Source organism: Euleptes europaea, chromosome 5, assembly GCF_029931775.1.
Source record: "Euleptes europaea isolate rEulEur1 chromosome 5, rEulEur1.hap1, whole genome shotgun sequence".
NCBI classification, from domain to species: domain Eukaryota; kingdom Metazoa; phylum Chordata; class Lepidosauria; order Squamata; family Sphaerodactylidae; genus Euleptes; species Euleptes europaea.
Genome location: NC_079316.1, coordinates 18,579,957 through 18,603,202, shown reverse-complemented (window position 1 = coordinate 18,603,202; position 23,246 = coordinate 18,579,957). Strand labels below are relative to the sequence as shown.

Genomic DNA, 23,246 nt, shown 5'->3' with positions numbered 1-23,246 from the left:
AGCATGCCAGGAAAAGGGATCTGGGCCTTCCTCTATATTATTCCACCCTCTCAGTCAGGAAGGGAACAACCACAGGAGGACTGTTCTGTTTCAGATTTCCAGATGTGGAATTTGGCATGAACCTGCCATAAAACAACTCAGCAATTTTCATTCAAGGGTGGCACAGTGTAAGATTGTCTTCAGAAGCAGCGAGGTTGCATGCAGATGTGAGGCCAGGACTTCTGTGACTCCCTGGCTAAAACCTGACCAAGAAGCACGTTGCCTTTTGTTCAGTTTCACAAGCACAGAAGTGCAACCGTTTAGTGCATCTGGAACATTCGTTCCTCAGCAGCACCAAAACTCCGAACACTCTGGAAAGAAGAAAGGAGTTGACAGCAAGATAGTTCTTCTAGTTCTGAAGACAGAAGGTTTTCCTCTTTAAAAAAAAAAAAAAAAGTTCAGATTCTTTCAGAAACCCCTCAAAGTTTCTGGCAATAACTCTCTCTCTCTCTTTCTTTTAGGAGACCAAGAAGGCTCCAAAGAAACTTGCTTCGTTGTCCATGTCCACCAACTCCTCATTATTGATGGAGACAAAAATCCGGTCGTTCTGTTTCAGCTGAAACACTCCCCCTTGGTATATGGAATAAAGTCCATACCCAGCCTTTTTAGACCAGCAGCTTGTCCTAGCACTTTTCATCAGCAGTATGGGATCTGGGTAGTTGGTGAACTTGGAGATGTACTGCACCATCTGCTTAGGGTTTCGGAGGCTGTCCGAGTCAGGTTCGGCATCAGGGAGCACGCCGTCTGGCTCACGGAACCGAAAGTACGTTTGAGAATAGATGTAATAGAACCCTGTCTGAGGTATGATAAGCTCCCCATTCCTCAAGTCGACGTTGTAGAGGAAGGAATGAGCGCCTCTCGAGGTCTCCCAAGTGTTTATTTTGATCCCGATGCTGCTTCTGAATGAAGTATCTGTGATGGGTTGGAAAAAGGAGACAGAGCTCTTTTGAGGGGTATGTAACTGAGAACAAACCCCAGTTCCAAAATCCCACATCTTTTCTTGCCAAACAGATACTTGACAAGTTCTTGTTGATCTCCCCCCCACCTTCAAGTATGTATATAGTAGGGCCCCCAAACGTTTTGAGCCCGTGGGCACCTGTGGAATTCTGACCCAGGGTGGTATGCACAACAACAAAATGGCTGCTGGAGGAGGTGGAGCCAACCACAAAATGTCAGGGGAGTGAGGTTATGCATAACTATAATAGTGAATCTTCAAAATTTTCAGGCAGAAGCTGTTTAACAGGATGCCTTTTGTCCAGCATAGCCAATTGGAAGCCCTGCTGGGCAGGGTGTTTGTTGTGAAGATAATACAAAGGAGGAGCAAAGAAGAAGAGTTGGTTTTTATATGTCAACTTTCTCCACCATTTAAGAAAGACTCAAACCGGCTTACAATCACCTTCCCTTCCCCTCCCCACAACAGACACCCTGTGAGGTAGGTGGGGCTCAGAGAGCTCTTAAAACTGTAACTTGCCGAAGGTCACCCAGCTGGCTTCGTGTGTAAGAGTGGGGAAACCAACCCGGTTCACCAGATTAGCCTCCGCTGCTCATGTGGAGGAGTAGGGAATCAAACCTGGTTCTCCAGATCAGAGTCCACTGCTCCAAACCACTGTTCTTAACCACTACACCAAGCTGAAAATGGGGTATAAGTATCTAAATCAACTTCTGTTTCACTAATGATGAAGTCTTACACAAGTACCAAAGGCCCCTTCCTCCTGTGCAAAGATAACATCTCTTGGTGGTGCAGGAAGGGTTCTCATTCATTTTGATGAAAACTGTTCCATGTTCCATGTCCTATGAGGAAAGGTTGAAGGAGCTGGGTATGTTTAGCCTGGAGAGAAGACGACTGACAGGTGATATAATAACCATCTTCAAGTACTTGAAGGGCTGTCATATAGATAGCCACCTGTCGGCAATGCTGATTCTGTGAACTTAGGCGGATCATGAGAGGGAGGACAGGAGGGGTTGAGTCAGTATTTGGCTCTCATGGCCCTTTCTTACATGCCCCGGATAATCCGACAGCAACTTTTGGGTCAGGAAGTAATTTTCCTTCATGCCAAATTGACCAGGGATCCTGGAGGGTTTTTGTTGCCATCTTCTGGGCATGAAGTAGGGAATCACTGTGTGTGTGTGGGGGGGGGGAGGAAGTTGTGATTTTCCTGCATTGTGCAGGGGGTTGGACTAGATGACCCTGGTGGTCCTATCCAACACTATGATTTTAAGAAGGATTTGCAGCCAAGTCACAATCGACTCATGGCAAGGACACCCACAGGGCGTTCCAGGCAAGAGAGGAGTACAGGTGGTTTGCCATTGCCTTCTTCCACATAAGAACTCCTGTCTTCCTTTGCGGTCTCCCATCCAAGTATTAACCATGACTGACCCTGCTTAGCTCCCATGCTCTGATGGGCCTGGGCTAAGCTGGGCTATTCAAGCTGCTATTCAGGAATGTAAGACAAGTACAAATGTTCTGACTTGTTCATATGAATCAACTTGGATGAAAAATGCCCACCAGAAACTAGAATTGAAAATGACTTTTTTTTGTGCCAAGGGAAAGAAGAAAACAATGCCACAGATTTAAAGAGGAAAATGATCTACTCCAGGTTTCAACTGAGCTTCATTTTTTAAAAAGCAACCTGCCTCCACTACCAAGTCATCCATGACATTTTTGTGGGTGTCTCAAAATATGGGGAACATTTGCAGTTAAAAGCAGATGACAATTTTGTTGTTGTTGTGCTGTACATTTTTGGGACAGTGCAATAAACCCCTAAAAAAAAAAAAAAACAGGGTGGGAAAACATGCATTTTTTTTCTTTTTAATGAAAGCCATTCTCCATTTTCTGCTATTTCTAATTGTAACCGTGCAATTACCATCAAGCCAATGAGCAGGGAAGATGTACAGGTGGGTACAATCAGTAACTGAACACTGCCAAGTGAATAATTTCATTGATCCTTTGTACATTTCATCACTTTTAGCAGAGTTAACGGCGCCTCTTACTTTGAGAGGCTAAAGCAGTCTTCCTGTTTGCAGTTAAGTGAGCCGCCACCCGAGGCACAGAATTCTCTGCCGCTCCTCTGTCTGTCGTAGTGGGACCCCTAGGCCTGCCGCCTGAACGGAAATAAAGAATTCGTTGGCATTTCTGTCTTCGGCTAGAATCAGAACAAAAAGGCAAACTCCATGCTGGGGATTATTAGGAAAGGGATTGGAGGAGGAGGAGGAGGAGGAGAAAAAGAAGTTTTTATATGCCGACTTTCTCTACCTCTTAAGGAAGAATCAAACCGGCTTACAATCACCTCCCCCTCCCCACAACAGACACCCTGTGGGGTAGGTGGGGCGGAGAGAGTGTGACTAGCCCAAGGTCACCCAGCTGGTTTCATGTGTAGGAGTGGGGAAACAAATCCAGTTCACCAGATTAGCCTCCTCCGCCGCTCATGTGGAGGAGTGGGGAATCAAACCCAGTTCTCCAGATCAGAAGCCACCACTCCAAACCACCGCTTTTAACCACTGCACCACGCTGGCTCCCTAACGGCCAATATTATAATAAGACGGCCAATATTATAAGACAATATTATAATAAGATGGCCAATATTCTAATGCCTCTGTATAGATCTATGGTGTGGCCTCCTTTAGAATACTGTATGCAGTTCTGGTCACCGTCTCTCAAAAAAAGATACTGCAGAGTTTGAAAAAGTAGAGAAAAGAGCACCCAAAGCAGTCAGGGAGTTGGAGCACCTTTCCTATGAGGAAAGACTGAAGGGACTTTTTGGTTTAGAAAAAAAGGAAAGCTAAGGGGGGTGGACATGAAAAAAGTTTACAAAATTACAAACGAGGACTTGTGTGAAGCATCACATTTCCCCCTCCTTTTTCCTGAAAGTCCCTATACTCCCTCCTTTTTCTGCTTCCCTTTAGGGGGGCCAGATCCATGTTGGGAAATTCCTGGAGATTTGGGGGTGGAGCCTTCAGGGGCAAAGTTTGGGGAGGGAAGTGACCTCAGCAGGGTATAATGCCATAGAGTCCTTCCTCCAAAGCAGCCATTGTTCTCTAGGGGAACTGATCTCTGTCATCTGGAGATCAGCTGTAATTCCAAGTGATAGCCGCCATCCCCCTTGGTGGTTGGCAACCCTAGTTCCCATGGAGGATTTATGGAGGAGGGGATCTATCAATGGTTTCTAGCCATGGAGAATAAAGGGAACCTCCATATTCAGAGGCAGTAAAACCTCTGAAACCCAGTGCCAGGAGGCAACATAGGGGAAGGCCTTGGTGTCTGTGTCCTGTCTGTTGGCCCTCCTGGGAAGGCCTTGGTCTGTTAGCCCTCCTGAATGCCTACTGTATGAAACAGAATTGTGGAGTAGATGGACCACTGGTTTGATCCATCATGGCTCCTCTTATCTCAACCACCGTACCAATCAGCGTTCCTTTGTTTATTCCCTAGAATCTCCAGTTAACGGATCTCAATTGGTTGGTTTTGGGGAAAGCCAGTTCCCAAGAGCCCCAGAGGGCTGAGCTATGCACACCAACGACGTGGGACAGCGTCAAGCATCTTCATATATTTAATTGCTTTCTCTGTTCATGTGCCAGTCCAGAAGGGCCAGTTTTGTACCCAGCTTCTCCCCAGCTTACACTTTTTCACGTTCATATCGAAACCCGCAATGTGTGAACGTCGCTCGCTTACAGCTGATTAGTACGTTCCCAGGTGATCTATCGTCTGTTTTTCCTTAACTGATTTATTGGCTGTTCACCATCAAAATATTTCTAACGAGAACACTGTTTGGGTGCAGGAATAAAACACATCGCTGCATCCGTACCTTTTGCCGCGGAGGCAGCGTTTTCCATGTAGTTCTTGGAGATCATCTGCAATTGCAAAATGGCATTTTGTTAGCTTTCCCCTCCAGAGAATTCCCAAAATATTAAAATTAAACAAGGACTATGTGTATATTCCTTCTGCAACTACAGAGGCAAAACCAAAAACTTAACAGGGAAATGAAACGAGTCATGATGTTCAGAGTTTTTAGGAATAGACTGCTCAGCTCTTGTGTTGCCATCTGGGTCTACCGATGTTAGCAGGTGATAACATTTGCCTCTAAGCTGCAAAAAAAACACAAAAAACCTTCACTTGTACAGCTGGATTCCCCCCCCTTCAAATCAGGGGGCAATCCCCAAAAACCTATCAGCAAACACTGCAAGCTTGCATGATTATTTGGTATGCTTATTCTATCCTTCTTGCAAGGAATTCAGGGTGGCTTATGTGGTTTCCCCTCCACTACTTTATCCTCACAACAGCAATCCTGTGAGGTAGGTTAGACTGAGACAGTGACTGGCCCAAGTTCACTCAGTGAGTTTCATGGTAAATGAAGATTTGAACCTGATCTTCCAAGGCTTGACCAACACTCTAGCCTAGGGGTCCCTAGAATGATGCCCGTGGGCACCACGGCGTCTGCAGACACCTTTTAGAGAAAAAGTAGGGTATAAAAACCAACTCTTCTTCCGTAGTGGCAGCTGCTGCCAAAGCAACATTTTAAAAATCTGCCCCAGCCAATCAAAAGCTTTGCTGGGCAAAGGAGGAGGAGTCTCAAAGCAGCTTACAATCGCCTTCCCCTCCCCACAACAGACACTTTACCTTGTGAAGTAGGTGGGGCTGTTGTGATTGAGTAACCTCGTTCAAACACGTAGGCTACACGCATACCCACAGAAGCAGCTTCCCGATGGCCCCTCCTTTCCTGCCTCTTGCACAGCAAGCAAGCATGCACACAGATTCCATTGTCTGCTAATGGAAGGCTCCGACTGTCTTCAACCCCCCACTCCCCCCTTTCTTTAAGTTTCGTTTCTTCGTGGAAAGGAGGGGCCATTGGGAAGCTGCTTCTGTGGGTATGCGTGTAGCCTGCGTGTTTGAACGAGGTTACTCAATCACCACATTTCCTCACTTTTTCTATTGAACCTTGGATTCTTCCAAGGATGAAAGAGGTGCATGCAAGGTCAGGGTTCCAGTTAGGCTGGTGTTTAGGAAAGGAACGAAGGAGCAGTTCCTTTCCAGGGGCCCCATGAAGGCCGTGAGGGGGGACGTCAGCAGGCATTGCAACTAAGTGTGAGCTGTCCAAAGACAGACCTTATCAATAGCACAAAGCATGGAATGCAATCGAGGAATACAACCATCACATCAGGGCTAAGAGAGTTGGGAGAGAACTGTGACTAGCCCAAGGTCACCCAGCCGGCTTCATGTGTTGGAGTGGGGGAAACCAACCCGGTTCACCAGGTTAGAGTCTGTCGCTCATGGGGAGGAGTGGGGAAATCAAACCCGGTTCTCCAGGTTAGAGTCCACCGCTCTTAACCACTACACCATGCCAGCTCTGGGATCAATTCTGTGTTACTGAAGTCAAGCTGCGGTAATCATTTCGTGGCTGGTTCCGGCTCCCGCGACAGCCATTTGGTAGCAGCCATTTTGTTGCTGCACCCACCATGCCATGCCAAAGTTGGGAGCCCCTCTGAAAATACTCTGAAACTACAGCTAAAAAGGATGTTCTGACATGGTCTAAAGCTCTTATAACTTGGTCTGACTGTTTTAATCGGAAAACAGAGTTACCTTTTTAATTAGCCTTGACAGCTGCCACTTGACCTGCCAGCAGGGGTCGCTGTCCTCATTATAACTTGGATCCAGGTCCTCTAGGAAAAAGTTTTCTCTGGTAAAGCAAGCAAAGCTGCTTTGGGAGTAGGTCTCACGGAGCTGCATTTGAGAAACAAAAAGCAATAGTTTGTTAATTTAATGCAATTCAATGGGTGGGGGAAAAAACCCAGTGTAAGTGAACATAAGGGACCAAGTCAACAGACAAACAAAGCACTTTAAAATAGAAAGCATCCATTGCAAGATTCCCCCCACAAATTATTTTTGAAGGGAATTTTTGGTTTCCCCTTGCCTTTATCACTTTTAGCACATCTTCTATCGGTTGTCACTCTTAATAATTTTGTCCATACCCCTTTCCAGTAAGTTATTTTTCATTCACTATTTCTTTTAGAGATAAATTATTGTCAAGCCAAGGGGGAATTATTCTTGAATAAACATGGACTGGGTTAAACATATGGTATATACTGTAGTATGCTGTTGGTTTTGTTGGTTATTATAAGGAAGTCTGGAGGCTAAGGTTTTCAGAATGAAATATAATAAATTTTTAAAACCAAGAATAAATAATAAATCTGCAATTTCTGGAAGTTTATTACTGGTTGGTTGCTTCCCCCCCCCTTTTTCGGAATGGTTTTGGACGGCACATGGAGAAAAACAGGGAAAACAAAGTACTCTTATATTGCAGAAAAGACAGCAGGGACTCACAATAAACAGACCAATTAATACACTAAATAAATGCATTTTATTCTACATTTAATTCTGCAGCACAACCGGCAGATCATTAAATCCAAACAGGAGGGTCAGATACCAAGTAGGGAGATGTTTGTACAAACTGGGGTTAGCTCCCAGATTTGCCCAAAAAATCCAACAGGGAAAAAAAATTTAAAAAATGAATTACAGAGAATTGAGGGAAGGGCTGTGGCATGCAGGTCTCGGGTTCAATCCCTAGCATCTCCAGTTTAAAGGACCAGGTGCTAGGTGTCATAAAAGACCTCTGCCAGAGACCCTGGAGAGCCATTGCCAATCTGAGTAGACAATGACTTTATCGGACCATACTGACTTTGCCCTTTAACTGTACAATGCCCAAGTCATGACCCTGAAGTCCAAAAATACACTCTGGGAAATCAAACCCTTTATCTAGGTGCATCCAACTATCCGTGAAATTGCTTCCACAAGAACACATGAAGCTGTCTTATACTGAATCAAGATCCTTGGTCCATCAATGTCAGTATTGTCTACTCAGACCGGCAGTGGCTCTCCAGGGTCTCCACCTCCTGATGTAGCCCGCTGAAATGTTGTTCCTGGAAGGCCAGCAAATCCTTAGTAATATCACAGGAGACAAGTCTAAGTTTGCAGTGGGAGGGGGGATATTGGGGAAAACTGTCAGCCATTTTTTTGCAAATGGAAATGTTGTTGGAGGAATTGTGTGGTTGAACACATGCTAGACTATCTTCAGATCGCTGGAGGCACCAGACCATCAGTTGGCTCATGGCAGGGCTCACAGCATACTCTCTATGCTGTTCTTTGATATCTCACCCCCTCTCACCCTTCCGTCTCTTTTTCATCAACTGATTTCCCCCAAATATCGAAGGGATTTTCTTTTGGCTAGGCTAAATGCTTTTCCCTCTGTTCAGTTTTTGGCAGGTGGATTCCAAGGAGTATCCCAGTCAGATCACATGCATAGGAGTCTCTTGTCAATTGAATCTTTTATCTTGCATTGTCTTTGTGTGCCAGCCATCCCTTTGAGAGATCTGTGGAGTTTTAGAGGTTTCCCTATGGCTTGCCTGGTATTACTTGGGCCGTGGTTAAATTTCTTGCACCAGTAGCTTCTATACAAGGATGGAAAGAAGAGGGTTGAATTTGTTTTTGTCCAAAACTACGTTATTGCATTGTTAAGCGAAGATAAAGTAACAGCCTCTATCTTCACTATGATGCTTACTAAGTTCTCTTTGAACAATCATGTCCCCCAGCCTCAAGATTCAGGGAGCAGTGCTATGTATACTTACCTGGGAGTAGCCCCACTGAATAAAATGGGGCACATTTCTGAGCACATGCCTAGGATTACACAAACTATCACCTACTTGAAAAGTCATTAGTCCAGCTATGTGTGATCATATGATCCTCCCCAAGATCCGCACAACCAAAGTTTTCCAAAATAGCAGTGCGGACCGTTTTTGGGTCAGCCAGAATCTGGCAGTCCTGAAGCGCTTGAATGGGACCGCCAAACTTGAGGGTACTGAAAAATGCTTATCACTGGTTGGATCAGATGCTACCCTGTATATTATAACCCCCACGCACTCTAAAAAAAACACCCCTCTTGGGAGTTATAATCTTACCTTCCTCGCATCTCGTTTGAAAACATTGCCTGGATACAAGGTACTTGAGCTATGAGCTGAAGTAACTTCGACTCAGTGGGAAGGGAGGGGAGGGGCAGACGAGATATGGGAGGCGTCCTCTCTTCATCCCTAATGTGGTCCAGCACGATTGCAATCCTTTGAAATCAGCATCAAAGGCCCGGGCCAGGTAGTACCTCCACTCCTTTCTTGAAGCAGAGCCTTTTCAGTTGTGGCACCCTAGATTCTGCCTGTGTTCGCAGGCATTGGATTTGTTATTTCCAGCACACAGTGAAGACTTATTTATTCCTGCCTCAGGACTTTTGTTCATTCCCCCCCCTTTCTCCTCTTTTGTATTATTAGTTTTGATTTCAACAGTACAATCCTGTGCAGTTGAAGCCCACTGATTTCAACAGGTCTGGGCGAGGGCCACTCTACTGCAGATTGCTGCTTTTAAAGTTTCTGTTTGCGTCCAATCTTTTCTGCTATTTAAATAGGGTTTTAAATTCTATTTTTTAGTACTGTGATTTTAATATTTGGTAGCCATCCCAGGAATCAGGGGTGGGAAATAAATGTCGGGATAAATAAATAATGAATTATTACTGAGACCCGTGGCAAATCCTTCCATACGTGGACACTGTGTATACAGAAGAATGGATCGTGGATTGAGGTTGGGAGGTGGCGTTTGTGTTTACATTTATAGCAGTAATTTATTAAATAAATAACATATTAACTGTTATTATAACTAGAAATTGATAGAACATAACCGCATAGCAAACAAAAAAGCCATTGTATTAAAAAAGAAACATGACATACTTTATTAATAAAAAGAGCATCTATCTTTTCTTTTCTTTTAAAAACAACAACCATAAACCAGTTAGTTCTTCTACTGAGCGAAAATACAATTATTAACATTACTACAGAATTTCCGACTGAGTTTCCAGGACCTTTCAGATGCTCCGGCATTTAAAGGAAGTCAGTTTCACAGTTTTGATCTAGGAGCTGCATCTCTCCTTCCGCCATTTTGTCTTCACTGGGCAAGGGGCCACCACCTACAGGAGCAAAACGACGGGGCATTTAGGGTCACCTTGTGCTGTTCCACCACTCCCATAAGTCCGTCCTCCTCCTTTCGATCCCCAATGTACGATACGTGTGTGTGTAGAGCGCCATCAAGTCGCAGCCGACTTACAGCCCCTTATGGGGGTTTTAAGGCAAGAGACTAACAGAGGTGGTTTGCCAGTGCCTTCCTCTGTGTAGCAAACCTGGTATTCCTTGGTGGTCTCCCATCAAAGTACTAACCAGGGCTGACCCTGCTTAGCTTCTGAGATCTGATGAGATCAGGCTAGCCTGGGCCATCCAGGTCAGGGCCAACCTACAATACCAAGCCATAATACAACCAACCACCATCGTTAAGTGTACCGTGTGCGAAGATTCCCAGCTACAGCAGCCAGTCGTGGGTTCTTCTCCCTTCAAGAAGTTTCGGCATCATCTCTTGATGACCTGCAATTCGCAGGGAGAAAACAAACAAACATAAAACCTCCTTCAGGTTAGACCTGTCACCCCAGCCCTCTCCCCATCAAGAATATCAAATGCATGTGCCGGTATTGCATTCCCATTTTGGCTGTAACATTCATACTGCATGCCTATGCAGAGTGACTCGATACATTTGAATGATCTGAGACGGGACTAACTCCGCACTGCTTGTCAATGAAATGGCTGAATTGATTTATCACTGAAGAGATGTCCCCCAAATAGTCGGGCAGGTTTTTTTAAAATTCAAAACGTGTTTCTGTAAAGGCAAAGCGCCATCTTGGAAGAGGCGTCCCCTTCCTTTCTGTTGTACACAGTGGAGAATGCCTCTTCTACTGCCGGTGTGGTGCAGCGGTTAGTGTTGGACTAGGGACAGGGAAGGCTCAGGTTTGATCCCGCTTATCCATAAGGCTCGGTGGGTAACCTTCGACCAGCGGTTAAGAGCAATGGTTTGGAGTGGTGGACTCTAATCTGGAGAACCAAGTTTGATTCCCCACTCCTCCACATGAGCGGAAGACGCTAATCTGGTGAACCTGGTTGGTTTCCCTACTCCGACACTGAAGCCAGCTAGGTGTCCTTGGGCTAGTCACAGCTCTCTTAGATCTCTCTCAGTCCCACCTACTCCACAGGGTGTCTGTCTTGGGGAGGGGAAGGGAAGGTGATTGTAAGCCGGTTTGATTCTTCCTTAAGTGGTAGAAAAAGTCAGCTTATAAAAACCAACTCTTCTTCTTCTTCACTCGCTCTCATACTAAACTGCCTCGCTGGGTGGTTGTGGAGATAAACGGGAACAATGTGAGCCACCCAAAGCTCTTAGGAGGAAGAATGGAATCAAATAAATATTCTATGCCACAAACATGAATCACCTTAAAACAAAGGAAGGATTTTTTTCCTTTAAAAGAACAATTATTTGTCTCGTATTTCTGAATTACCCAATTGATCTCCTAATACGTACAGTATGCTTAACTAAGAGTCCTTTCATCCGCGTACATACCCTTGCATTTGTCAACGGGTGACGCCATCAGCTCCTTTGCTTTCCTCTTCCTCAGAATTCAATGGTCTTCCCAAATGAGGTTCTGTGGCAACTCATTCCTCCCTGCCTCTTTCTCGCCTTCTCCCCTACTGTTTCCTTTCTCCGTGTTATCGCTTTTTCGGGGGCCCGTTCATGCCATCCCCAAACAGGATGCTTTATGCGTCACCCAGAAACACGTCCGCTGAGGCCGTCTGCCATTGCAAAATGACAGGTTTTGAAAGGAAATAAACTGCTGCCCCAGTTCTCGCCACCCACAGTGCCTTGCAAGCACATCCTCCACGATGCTCCGTTCCACACGCACGCCTCCTACAGAAGAAAAAACACAAACCAAAACAGAGCTACCATTTTAATCTACAAAGTTAAGATCTTTTCCACAGGAATGGAAATTTCCAACTGTAAGAAGCAAGAAAAGAAGGAGTTGGTTTTTATATGCCGACTGTCTCTACTGCTTAAGGAAGAATCAAATGGGCTTACAATCGCCTTCCCTCCCCCTCCCCACAACAGGCACCCTGTTAGGTAGGTGGGGCTGAGAGAGCTGTGACTGGTCCAAGGTCACCCAGCTGGCTTCATGTGTGTAGGAGTAGGGAAACAAATCCAGTTCACCAGATTAGCCTCCGCCGCTCATGTGGAGGAGTGGGGGATCCAACCCGGTTGTCCAGATCAGAGTTCACCGCTCCAAACCACCTCTCTTAACCACTACACCCGTGTTGGTGAACCTATGGCATGCGTGCCAAGTCTGGCACGCGGAGCTCTCTCTGTGGGCACGCGACTCCCCCCCTGGACTCCCCTCCGCCCAGCTTTGAAAGGCGAGCAAGCCCCCCCCCTGGACTCCCTGCAGCCCAGCTGGGTGGCGGGGGCTTTGAAGGGCTCTGCGCCCTGGACTCCCCGCTGCTGGCTTTGAAGGGCTCTGCGCTGCCTGCAGGCAGCGCAGAGCAAGCCCCCCCTGGACTCCCCACCGCCCAGTTTGAAGGGCTCCCAAGCCACCCCTCCTGGACTTCCCACCGCCCCCCTCCTGGACTGAAGGACTCCGCGCTGCCTGCAGGCAGCGGGGAGCAAGCCCTCCCCCTGGACTCCTCGCCGGCTTTGAAGGGCTCCAAAAAAGCCCTTTGAAGGGCTCCAAAACCGCCCTCCCCCCGGACTCCCCGCTGCCCAGCTGGGCGGCAGGGGCTTTGAAGGAAGCCGCCCCCCCTGGACTCCCCGCCGCCCCTGTTGGCACTTTGTGATAAACAAGTGGGTTTTGGGTTGCAGTTTGGGCACGCCGTCTCTAAAAGGTTCGCCATCACTGCACTACAGCATGCTGGAAGAAAGGCACAAAAAAGCTCCACACACGCTTTGGAGCTGTTAAAAATTGTTGCTCTGAACTTTGAAAAAGCACCCAAAAAAATCACAGGCTGGCCACGGAGATTGCCAGAATCAGCACAAAGCAGAAGCACCGGTTCTATGCAACCAGGTTTGAATCTCTCAGCTTTCTCTGCTGTTAGCAGAAATAATAGTTAAGCTCATTTCCCCTTTAACCTGACCTGTTATAACTTGATTCCTTCCCAAGGGAGACTGGGCGGGGGAATCTCTCTGCCGCCCTGTCTGTCTGTCTGCAAAGCGGCTTCTCATACAGTGTGTGTCAGCGGACACTTGGCAGGATAAAGTACAATATTGGGGCAAAAAGTGCTCCAGTCTGGCAGAAAGACCTGAACTTTAGCCCTGGTCTGTCATCCTCAGCACTGCAGGCAAAGCAACTTATTTATGATATATGCATATGCTACACTGTTCTCAAGCTTCCAGCGTGGTGTGGTGGTTAAGAGCAGCGGACTCTAACCTGGAGAGCCAGGTTCGATTCCCCACTCCTCCATGTGCAGCCTGCTGGGTGACCTTGGGCTAGTCACAGTTCTCTCAGAACGCTCTCAGCCACACCTACCTCGCAAGGTGCCTGTTGTGGGAGTGGAGGGGGGTGGCGATTGTAAGCCGCTTTGAGACTCCTTTCAATAGAGAAAAGCGGGGTATAAAAACCAACTCTTCTTCATCACCATCCATTCGGCGAGACCCCTGTCCCTGATGGCCATCAACCAACCCAATGTGAGATTTTATTCCCATTTGTCATGTGTGCAGAGTGGTAAGCTGCAGTACTGCAGCCCAAGCTCTGCTCGTGACCTCAGTTCGATCCCGACGGAAGTCGGTTTCAGGTAGCCGGCACAAGGTTGAATCAGCCTTCCATCCTTCCGAGGTCGGTAAAACGAGTACCTGGCTTGCTGGGGATAAAACACAGACGACTGGGGAAGGCACTGGCAAACCACCCCGTAAAACGAAGTCTGCCTAGTAAACGTCGGGATGTGACGTCACCCCATGGGTCAGGAATGACCCGGTGCTTGCACAGGGGACCTTTACTTACTTAAGGGAGAAATACAGGATCTGGAATTGTATCCAGAGGGCAAGGTGAGAAAAAAGAACTCTATCCTCTGCTGGGTGTCTGAAGCCATTATAAAGAGGGAGGAAGGGATATTTCATCTTGTTGGAAATGGTCCCAATTTTCAAGCGAAAGAGGAAGCAGCTAAACAGCTGAAGCGGAGGTAGCGCATGGTTATTTCCAAGCTCTGACTCAGAGGCCCAATGCAGATGCACTATGGTTGGACAAATCCTAGTTTAGAACTCCAAACCACCGAAACCTACAGGTTAACCATTGCTGATTATCTATTGCAGTTTCCCACCTACTCAGAATACCATCTTTTACTACGTCTGGCTTGGTTTTCCCGTCTGCTCAGCACTCTCGATTCTCCACCCACAATTCGTCCCGTTTCACAGAAGGGAGGGGGAACTGCGGAGGATTGGCGATATGCCAAGGCAGCCAACCTCCGCCCCCATACTCACGCACCCTCTTGATCTGGGTGGGCAAGGCGTCATTTATGTCATATCCGGCCCTAATTGAGTTCGACACCCCTGATCTAGAGCTTGTTTCATGGTTGCTCCTGTTTCTTCTTAAACTGTGGGTAGGGCGTCCGCGATGCAGAGGTTCCACCAGTTGTGCGTGGCAGTGATTCAGAAGAGCTTCTCACACTGCCTTCTTTGCCGACGACAGCTAGCGTGGTTTCATTTTGGTGGATTTTTTAAATTGCATTTTAGGATCACTGTAAACTGTTTTTAACCCAGCTGTGGAGAAAAGCAAGTCGAGAATGCTTTGACGGACAATTTGGCATCGTGTCTCAGCTGCGCCCCAGCTGAATTTTCTCCTGGGAACGAGCTTGCCCTGTTTCAGACCTCTGCTCCAGCTTGCCCTTCTTTCTCCGCAAACCGCTCCCCTTTGCCAAACCTCTTCCTAATTAAATGCCCCTGGGGTTCTTTGGTCCCCATCTTACCCTGATTCAGCTCTGAACCAGAAGAAAAAGAAGAGTTGGTTTATATATGCCGACTTTCTCTACCACTTAAGGAAGAATCAAACCGGCTTGCAACCACCTTCCCTTCCCCACAACAGACACCCTGTGAGGTCGGTGGGGCGGCGACAGCTCTAAGAGAACTGTGACTAGCTCAAGTTCACCCAGCTGGCTTCATGTGGCGGGGTGGGGAAACCAACCCGGTTCATCAGATTAGCGTCGGCCGCTCACGTGGAGGAGTGGGGGAATCAAACCTGGTTCTCCAGACTAGAGTCCACCGCTCCAAACCACCGCTCTGAACCACTGCACCACGCTGGCTCTCAAGCCAGGAGCCACCTCAGATCCTATTCAAAAGTGAATACAGTGGAAAGTGTTGTCAAGTCGCAGCCCACTCATGATGACCCCTCATGGGGTTTTCAAGGCAAGAGATGAGCAGAGGTGGTTTGCCATTGCCTGCCTCTGCGAAGCAACCCTGGACTCCCTTGGAGGTCTCCCACCAAGTACTAACCAGGGCTGTCCCTGCTTTGATTCTGAGATCTGATGAGATTGGGCCAGCCTGGGCCATCCAGATCAAGCCCCCAAAGTGGATTACCAATCTTTTTCTAGAGGAGGTAGCCAAAATAAAAATAACAGGTGTGAACATTTTCTGACTTGTCTACATGACATCCAACTTCCCCTTCGCATCAATGGCTTTCTTGAGGTCTTTTCAGGAAGTTTCAGCGAGGCAGAAAAAGGGTATGTAACGATTCCATGTTTCCCCATCCTGCAGGAAATCCCCCCTTTGAATCCATCCCCTTAGAAGCCCCAAACCTTGATGATATCATCTAGAGAGTTGGATATAGGGCCTGATCCACAGACGGATACGGCCAGTTCCATAGAGCAGGAGTTTCCACCAAGCAACCAGCAGAAAGGAGACCGAATACGGTATGTAGTTCACCACCTCCGTGCTGTAAGATGTTCCATAAAAATGATGCTCAAAGTCCAGTGACTCTCTTTTCTTCCCCAAACCCCCCAAAAGAATCTGTGGGGACCCAATTTGTCATTTGGAAATCCCCGTTATGCATCAATTCCAGACTGAAAGCAACACTGTGTTCGCCACGACGTTATTTTCAGAACGATACCAGCGCGGCAGATTAGCTATTGCAGGACTGTGTGTGGGAGTCCTTGTGATAGTGAGAACTGTTTAAGGGTACACGCTCTGGTTTCCATACACCAAGCAGAGGCACAGTTTCAAGCCCATTCTGAGACAGGAGGATTGTGATTTTCCCATTCAGTCAATTTTTTTTTTTAAACTTAAACCATCAAATCTGTTTATCCATTTCCAGTACATTTTATCCCTCCCTGTTTCAAAGGTGTGCTAGATGGCGTGCAGGGTTCTCCCCTCCTCTCTTCACAACAACCTTGTGAAGCAGGTTAGGTTGAGAGAGTGTCTCGCAAAGGATCACTGAGCAAGCTTCGTGGTAGTATGGGGATTTGAACCCAGGTCTCCCAGGGCTTAGTCCAACATTCTAATATACCACACTGGCCCTTGAAATGCTTTTCACTGTACACAAAAACACACAAAACGCCAATAATTATATCCCCAATTCACTCAAATTCCTCCCAGCCCTTCTCAGCGCAGGTGAAATCCTGAAGCTGCCTTATACTGAATCAGACCCTTGGTCCATCAAAATCAGTATTGTCTACTCTGACCAGCAGTGGCTTTCCAGGGTCTCAGGCAGAGGAGTTTCACATCACCTGCTTGCCTAGTTCCTAGTCCCCCTGGAGATGCCAGGGATTGAACCTGGGACCTTCTGCTTGCCAAGCAGATGCTCTACCACTGAGCCACATAGAAGAGGGAAGGAGCAGAAGAAAGTAAACTGATTTAGGAATAGGAGCCCAAAGAACTGTTGAATTTGTGCTACTATCCCATCTATTGGTGGCCATCTGCTCCTTACTAGCTAAGTCTCAAAGCCCTAGGGATGCCAACTGCTAGGAGAGAGAAAAATGTTCTGCCCCTTCATAGAGACTTAATGGGATATTATTTACCTCCTTGCCAAGAAAACAATAAGCCTCTATGAAAAAGACAGGACGTTTTTCTCCAGGCTTGTTGGCAACCCTTCAAATCCCCCTTCCTCAACCATTTGGTGCTCAAAGACTTTGTTCCAGATGCATCAGAAGAAAGGAATCCTTTATGCACGTCACTTTTTATAATAAGGACACATTCTGCTCAGGAGACATTCTGCTCCACGATAACCCAGGTCCTGTTATCAGACTAGCAGTTCCATCCTACACATAGGTACACCCTTCTAAGTCTGTTGAAGTAAATGGGATTAGAAGAGAGTCACTCCGTTTAGTCAGCGCTGTAAAGTCATAATCTTATGCACCCCTCGCTCCAGGATAAAATATATTGAATTTGGAGGCTGTACCAGTTTGACTAAACATGCATAAGAAATTAAGTCATTAGCCCAAATTGCAAAATTTATTCTACTTCCCAGGTTTTTAACAAATTTGGAATGGAAAGGAGGTGGGATTCAGCCTAGGTTAGGGTAGAGCAGGCTAGAGGATATGGACTCATCACTCCTGGGAAATTGGAAATCCTGGTCAACTGTCTCTGTTTTACAAAATGCAAGACTAAGCATGCTGCCTGAAAGCCAATATGTAAATATTCCCTTTTGCACATGAAATACGCCTTCCTCTTCACACTTCTGCAGAATCCAGTCTGGGTTTTTTCCCCTCTTATGAAATTCTGAACTTAAATAAATTGCATCCTTGCGCCCACAAACTTCCCAACAAGTCCTGTGCCAAGAAATATACGTGGCAGAACCTTGAGATGAGATTGCAAAATAGGCGGTTCCAAGATTACGATGTAGTTTGATCCAGCTTCTGCTTTAGTAAGCAAAATTCCACTTTTGTGTCTAGGGAAAACAGATCCACACATTTAAAGAGAAGGGGAGGGACTTGCCCAGAAGAGGGTGTGCCCAAGACTTCGACAATTCAGATGGACATTTGCACTGTTTTAAGATACCAACATCTTCAGGAATCAAGTAACGAGATGCTCTATATGAAAAATGTAGTAGATGGACACACCTCCTCACAAAGTTTCTGAACCAAACTGGGTGGAAAAACTGCCACCTTTATTACACCATACACATCAATCTTTCCTCTGCAATTTAGGGTTGCCAGCAGGCCTGGAGAAAAAAAATGTCCTTTCTCTTTAATAGAGGTTTAATGTATGGAAATGGGCAGCAGAAGCTCTTAGTGGCATGCATGGATGCCATCACTTGCTAAATAACATCCAATTAAGCTTTCAGGACTTTTCCTTTCTTTCTCCAGGCTGTTGCCAGCCCTCCCTAAGATCTAAGCCATAACTTGTTTTAATTTTAGCAGAAGGAAAGCTGTGATTCACAGGATGCCAGAGAGATCCCATGCAACACGCGCACAAAACAGAGACCCTATTCATACGAGTGGTTTCAATTTCCTAAATCCTTCATGGAGTTCTACCTCCTCTCTGCTTTGCAAAAGGAACTCAAGTGGGGCTGAGCAATACTGAACACTCTTAAAGGAAGTCCCTGCCTCTCTGTGAAGAGTTTGGGAAGTTCACTCGGGTTCTTTCCCAAGATGTTTATATTCATCATGCTAAAACAAACTATTTCTTCTTTAGAAAACTAAATGCAAAGGACACCTTGAGGGTATTTCAATTATCTCAGTTCTTCATGTAGGGGCTAAGGAGTGAATGCCTATATATATATATTTTTTTTAAAGTACATGCACCATTCAAAGCCAAGGCACACCCCATAAATAAACCCAACAGGGATACCTTTGTTCATGCAAGCATAGCTTTGATCTCCAAACAAGAAACAGAAATTTTACATGAGTTTCAAGGGCACTGTGGTATTCTGGCCTGACCCAAGGAAGTCAGAGCAGCATACGTGCGATTACCCCTTTTGACCATCATGAAACAGGCAGGCTAGGTTGAAACATGTTCAAGTTCTTGGAGAAACATGGGCCTGAGATTAGCTCTCCCTGCTTCAGAACTCTATACATCAGGGGTCCCCAAACGCATCCACCAACACCTTTTCTGGCCCCCGCCAAGTGTTTTTAGGAAGCAGGTGTGGCCAGGTAAGGGCTTTTGCCCAGCAAGGTTTCTGGTTGACTATCAGAGATCGGATTGGCTGTGCAGACTTTTTAAAAAGTTGCTTTGGCAGCTGCTGCCACCGCAGCACAAGGAGCTACACCGTGTTGCCGAAGTTAAGCAGCGGCAATCGTTTTGTATCTGGCTCCGCCTCCTGCAGTAGCCATTTTGTGGCTGTGCCCACCATGTCGTGTCAAAATTCCTAATGTGCAAAGGTTGGAGACCCCTTTGTGCTTCCGGTTTCCCATATTTCCCTGTTCCACCTGAAAGAGAACTAGGGCATCTCCTCGGACGAGATGCACAGGTTTGATTTTGGATAAACCAGAGAAGTGCAAGATACAGTACCACACAAGACAATGCAACAGCCAGTTTTTCCTAAACGGTTGTTTTATTATCACGATTGCTGCAGGGTGCATTGTTATCCTTTCAAGGTCCATTCAGCTAGAAAGGCAGCCTATAAACAAACTAACAGGACGTGCAAACCCAGCGACATTTCCTGCTCCTTCCATTTTCATGGCAGTCAAAAAGGAAGCCGCAGAGAGCATGTCCTTGCTGGCACATGCCTAGGAGCTATTTCCCGCAAGAGTCTCAGAGTGCCAAAGGCAAGAGAGAAATTACAGGGATTTATGCATGGGAGGTTTTGCCTTGGATTTGCCGCTCTGGAGATGCACATTTCCCCCATCCAGATTCTCAAAACTCAACAATAAGCCCCCAAGCAGAGTTTTGAGAATTCGGATGGCGAAAACGTGCATCTAGAGAGCAGCACATCCAAGGCAAAACCTCCCCTACATAAGTGGCCGACCTTTCGCTCCACCTCAGTGGACACAATGGGTAGTAAAGACAAAACAGTGGTGACCCCGCTGTTCTCCTGAACAAGTTGTTCCACTTTTTTCCCTACATGGCTCCTGCACATGAAGAGCATGTAGTAAAGAAGATGGGTGTGATCGCTGCTTTTACATAACCCCCTCCAGGTATATTTTAGAAGGGGATTGGTTGGTTCCTGTGAAGGTAAGACATCAGAATCCATGGATGTTCAATTGGAAGCGGGGGAAAATAAGAGTATGTATTAACCAGAGACTTTTCTATTATCCAGCCAGAAAACAAGAGAGAGAGAGAGAGAGAGAGAGAGAGAGAGAGAGACAGAGAGAGAGAGAGAGACAGAGAGAGAGAGAGAGAAGTTTAGCAAACTAAACAAAACTCTTATCTGCTTAAGAAAGATAAAGTGAGCTGGGGGAGGAGGGACAGCCAGCTTTGGATTTTCACCCCCCTCTTGAGCAGCTTACAAAAATAGAGCCACTAAATTTAGTCACTGTTTGAAACAAGCCCTTGTGGTTTGGAGGAGCAAACCCGCATCTATTTTCATAGACACTTGCTTGGCGTTACTTTAACCATTGTTTCTTTTTCTAAAAGCTGGGAAATATTTTTGTAGCCTTGGAAAGAAGACGGTAAGTGTAAGAACATTTGACCAGTGTTTTAAAATGTGTGTGTGTGTGTGTGTGTATATATATATATATATAAAAAATTGGTCAAACACACACATATATTTTAAAACACTGGTCAAATGTTCTTACACTTACCGTCTTCTTTCCAAGGCTACAAAAATATTTCCCAGCTTTTAGAAAAAGAAACAATGGTTAAAGTAACGCCAAGTGTCTATGAAAATAGATGCGGGTTTGCTCCTCCAAACCACAAGGGCTTGTTTCAAACAGTGACTAAATTTAGTGGCTCTATTTTTGTAAGCTGCTCAAGAGGGGGGTGAAAATCCAAAGCTGGCTGTCCCTCCTCCCCCAGCTCACTTTATCTTTCTTAAGCAGATAAGAGTTTTGTTTAGTTTGCTAAACTTCTCTCTCTCTCTCTCTCTCTTGTTTTCTGGCTGGATAATAGAAAAGTCTCTGGTTAATACATACTCTTATTTTATATTTATATATAAATATAAAAAAATTGGTCAAACTCTCTCTTTCCACTTAAAAGCATATATATATATATATATATATATATATATATATATATATATATATATATATATATATATATATATAATGACTAAATTTATATATAATTTATATATATAAAAAAAACACTGGTCAAACTCTCTCTCTTTTATATATATAAAAACTCCACTTAAAAGCAAATGAAAGCCGGATTTTTAAAGCCATTCCTCCAGGCCTATGCACGTCCCACTGAGTTCCATAAACATGCACAATACTGCTGCATCCCAATGAAGGCGTTCAGTGGGCCTTACTCTCTAGCAAGCGTGCACCGAATTGCAGGCTCGACCTTCTGCAAGCTTACCGCGCCTCTGTAACCCGATCCTCTGCATGCCTACGCGGAACTAAGGCCATTTCTGCACGGGAGGTTTCGCCTTGGATTGGCTGCTCTCTACATGGACATTTTCCCCATCTTGAAACTCAAAAATAAGCCCCCACGTAGAGTTTTCAGAATTCGGATGGGAAAAATATGCAACGATAGAGAGGCAAATGCAAGGCAAAACCTTCCATGCACAAATGGCCTCATCAGTCCCGCTGAGATCAACAACCCTTTTAATTCGGATTGCAGGATTAAACCTTACCAAAGACGCCAGGCCTCGTGCAGGTCATCGTCTGGAGCTGGAAACCAAACCGATTACTCAAGATACTTTCTTGGAAGGGCGACATTTTTTTTTTGCAGGCCTGCTATTTCCTCCTGTTCCTGCCCGGAATCTCCGACCCTAAGAAACTCTTCCCTGCAATTTGACTTCCAAGGAAGCGTGCTTAGGGTCGCCAGCTGCAGCCGTAGACTTCGACCCATCGCTCTCAGGTCCGTCCGATGGTGAAACACTTTTCCAACCATGCATCAACGAAACGGTCACCTTACAAAGTGGAGCGATCTGGCGCTGAATTTAGGGAGCATTTGAGCACAGAGCGATGAAGTGGGGGGGGGAGGGAGGGGGTCTCAAAAAGCAAAACTGCAAAAATAATAATAATTAAAAAAAACAAACAGAGAGCGCCCCACAGGATCGCCGCCTCCCTTAGCAACCAGAAAGGCCTTTTCTTTGCAAGCAAAACTGCAAAAAAAGTTTGCATGCCTTGGTGCACTGACCTGTTGCAGCTCGTTTGTAAAGTAAAGGAAGGTGATGGCCACGGATATGGATTGCACCAGGACGGCGAAGATCAGCACGAAGCCGCAGGTCTGCCAGGGGCTCAGGCCCGCAGATGCAAACATCATGGTGCTTTGCAGACAAAGGAGACGGAGGGAGACCCTCCACACCCCCACCCACCCAGCACGGAGAAGAAAGGCAGCAAAAGCGGTTGTTATTGGGTGGAGACTGCTTTCTTTTTGGAGGTGGAGCGCTTTCCTGATGGCTGGGAGGGTTCAAATTCTCCCTTCCTCCCTCCCCTTTGGGTGGACACTTAACATACATACACACAGTTGGCATGGGGAAAAGAAAGAGAAAGCATTGTTTCACCCCCACCCACCACCACCAGGCTTGTATTTCCACAGTGCCTAACTTTCGTTGGCATCAGACTTAATTTAGGGGATTATTGTCAACACCCTGGCAAGGAGGTGGTTTCAAACCCTGCCTCCCTTCCCCTCCCCTTTGGGAGGACGCTGGACACACCCAGAGTGGGCATGGGCGAAAGAAAGAGAAAGCATTGTTTCACCATAGAATCGTAGAGTTGGGAGGGACCCCCAGGGGCCATCTAGCCCAACCCCCCTGCACAATGCAGGAATTTCACAACTACCTCCCCCCCCCCAAGTGACCCCCTACTCCATGCCCAGAAGATGGCCAAGATGCCCTCCCTCTCATGAATTGCCTAAGGTCACAGAATCAGCATTGCGGACAGATGGCCACCCCCCCCCCAACTAGGCTTATATTTCCACAGTGACTAACTTTCGTTTGCATCAAACTTTCTTTTAATTTAGGGAATATTGCAAACACTCTGGCAAGGAAGCGCTGCAAAGCACAAATGTGTCCGAGGCTTGTTCTAAGGGGCGCACACTGATTTAAAGGGGAAAATGCAAAGAAACACCAGAACCGGAGTAGGGTCCGTGCGCTTGCGGTCAAGGGGCACACGAGGGATCCGGGGCCTAGAAGGGCACATACGGACGCCAATAGGCTGGGGAAAAATATCCAGTGTGGGAAACGGGCAGCTGAAGTTTCACGTGGCACGAAGGTCAATAACATTCCTTTAAAGCCTCTGTTAAAAGGAGAGGGGATTTTTCCCCCTCCGGGCCTGTTGGCAACCAAAAATTT

The 23,246-nt window shown here is 46.3% G+C and overlaps 1 protein-coding gene across 1 annotated transcript; it reads right to left on the bottom strand.

Annotated features, from left to right (window-relative positions):
* Positions 1-496: 496 nt before the first annotated feature.
* TNFSF10 (TNF superfamily member 10) lies at positions 497-22,213 on the bottom strand. Its single transcript, XM_056849678.1, has 5 exons — positions 22,091-22,213; positions 6,611-6,751; positions 4,839-4,884; positions 3,031-3,141; positions 497-951 (listed from the first exon to the last, which is right to left on the bottom strand). Exons 1-5 carry the CDS (start codon positions 22,211-22,213, stop codon positions 497-499), a joined length of 876 nt encoding a protein of 291 aa, XP_056705656.1.
* Positions 22,214-23,246: the final 1,033 nt, after the last annotated feature.

Coding starts and splice junctions, on each gene's coding strand:
- TNFSF10 (XM_056849678.1), bottom strand. CDS start 22,213: ATGTTTGCATCTGCGGGCCTGAGCCCCTGGCAGACCTGCGGCTTCGTG. Junction 6,752..22,090: donor TTACAAACGAGCTGCAACAG/GTCAGTGCACCA, acceptor TCTCAAATGCAG/CTCCGTGAGACCTACTCCCA. Junction 3,142..4,838: donor CGCTGCCTCCGCGGCAAAAG/GTACGGATGCAG, acceptor ATTTCCGTTCAG/GCGGCAGGCCTAGGGGTCCC.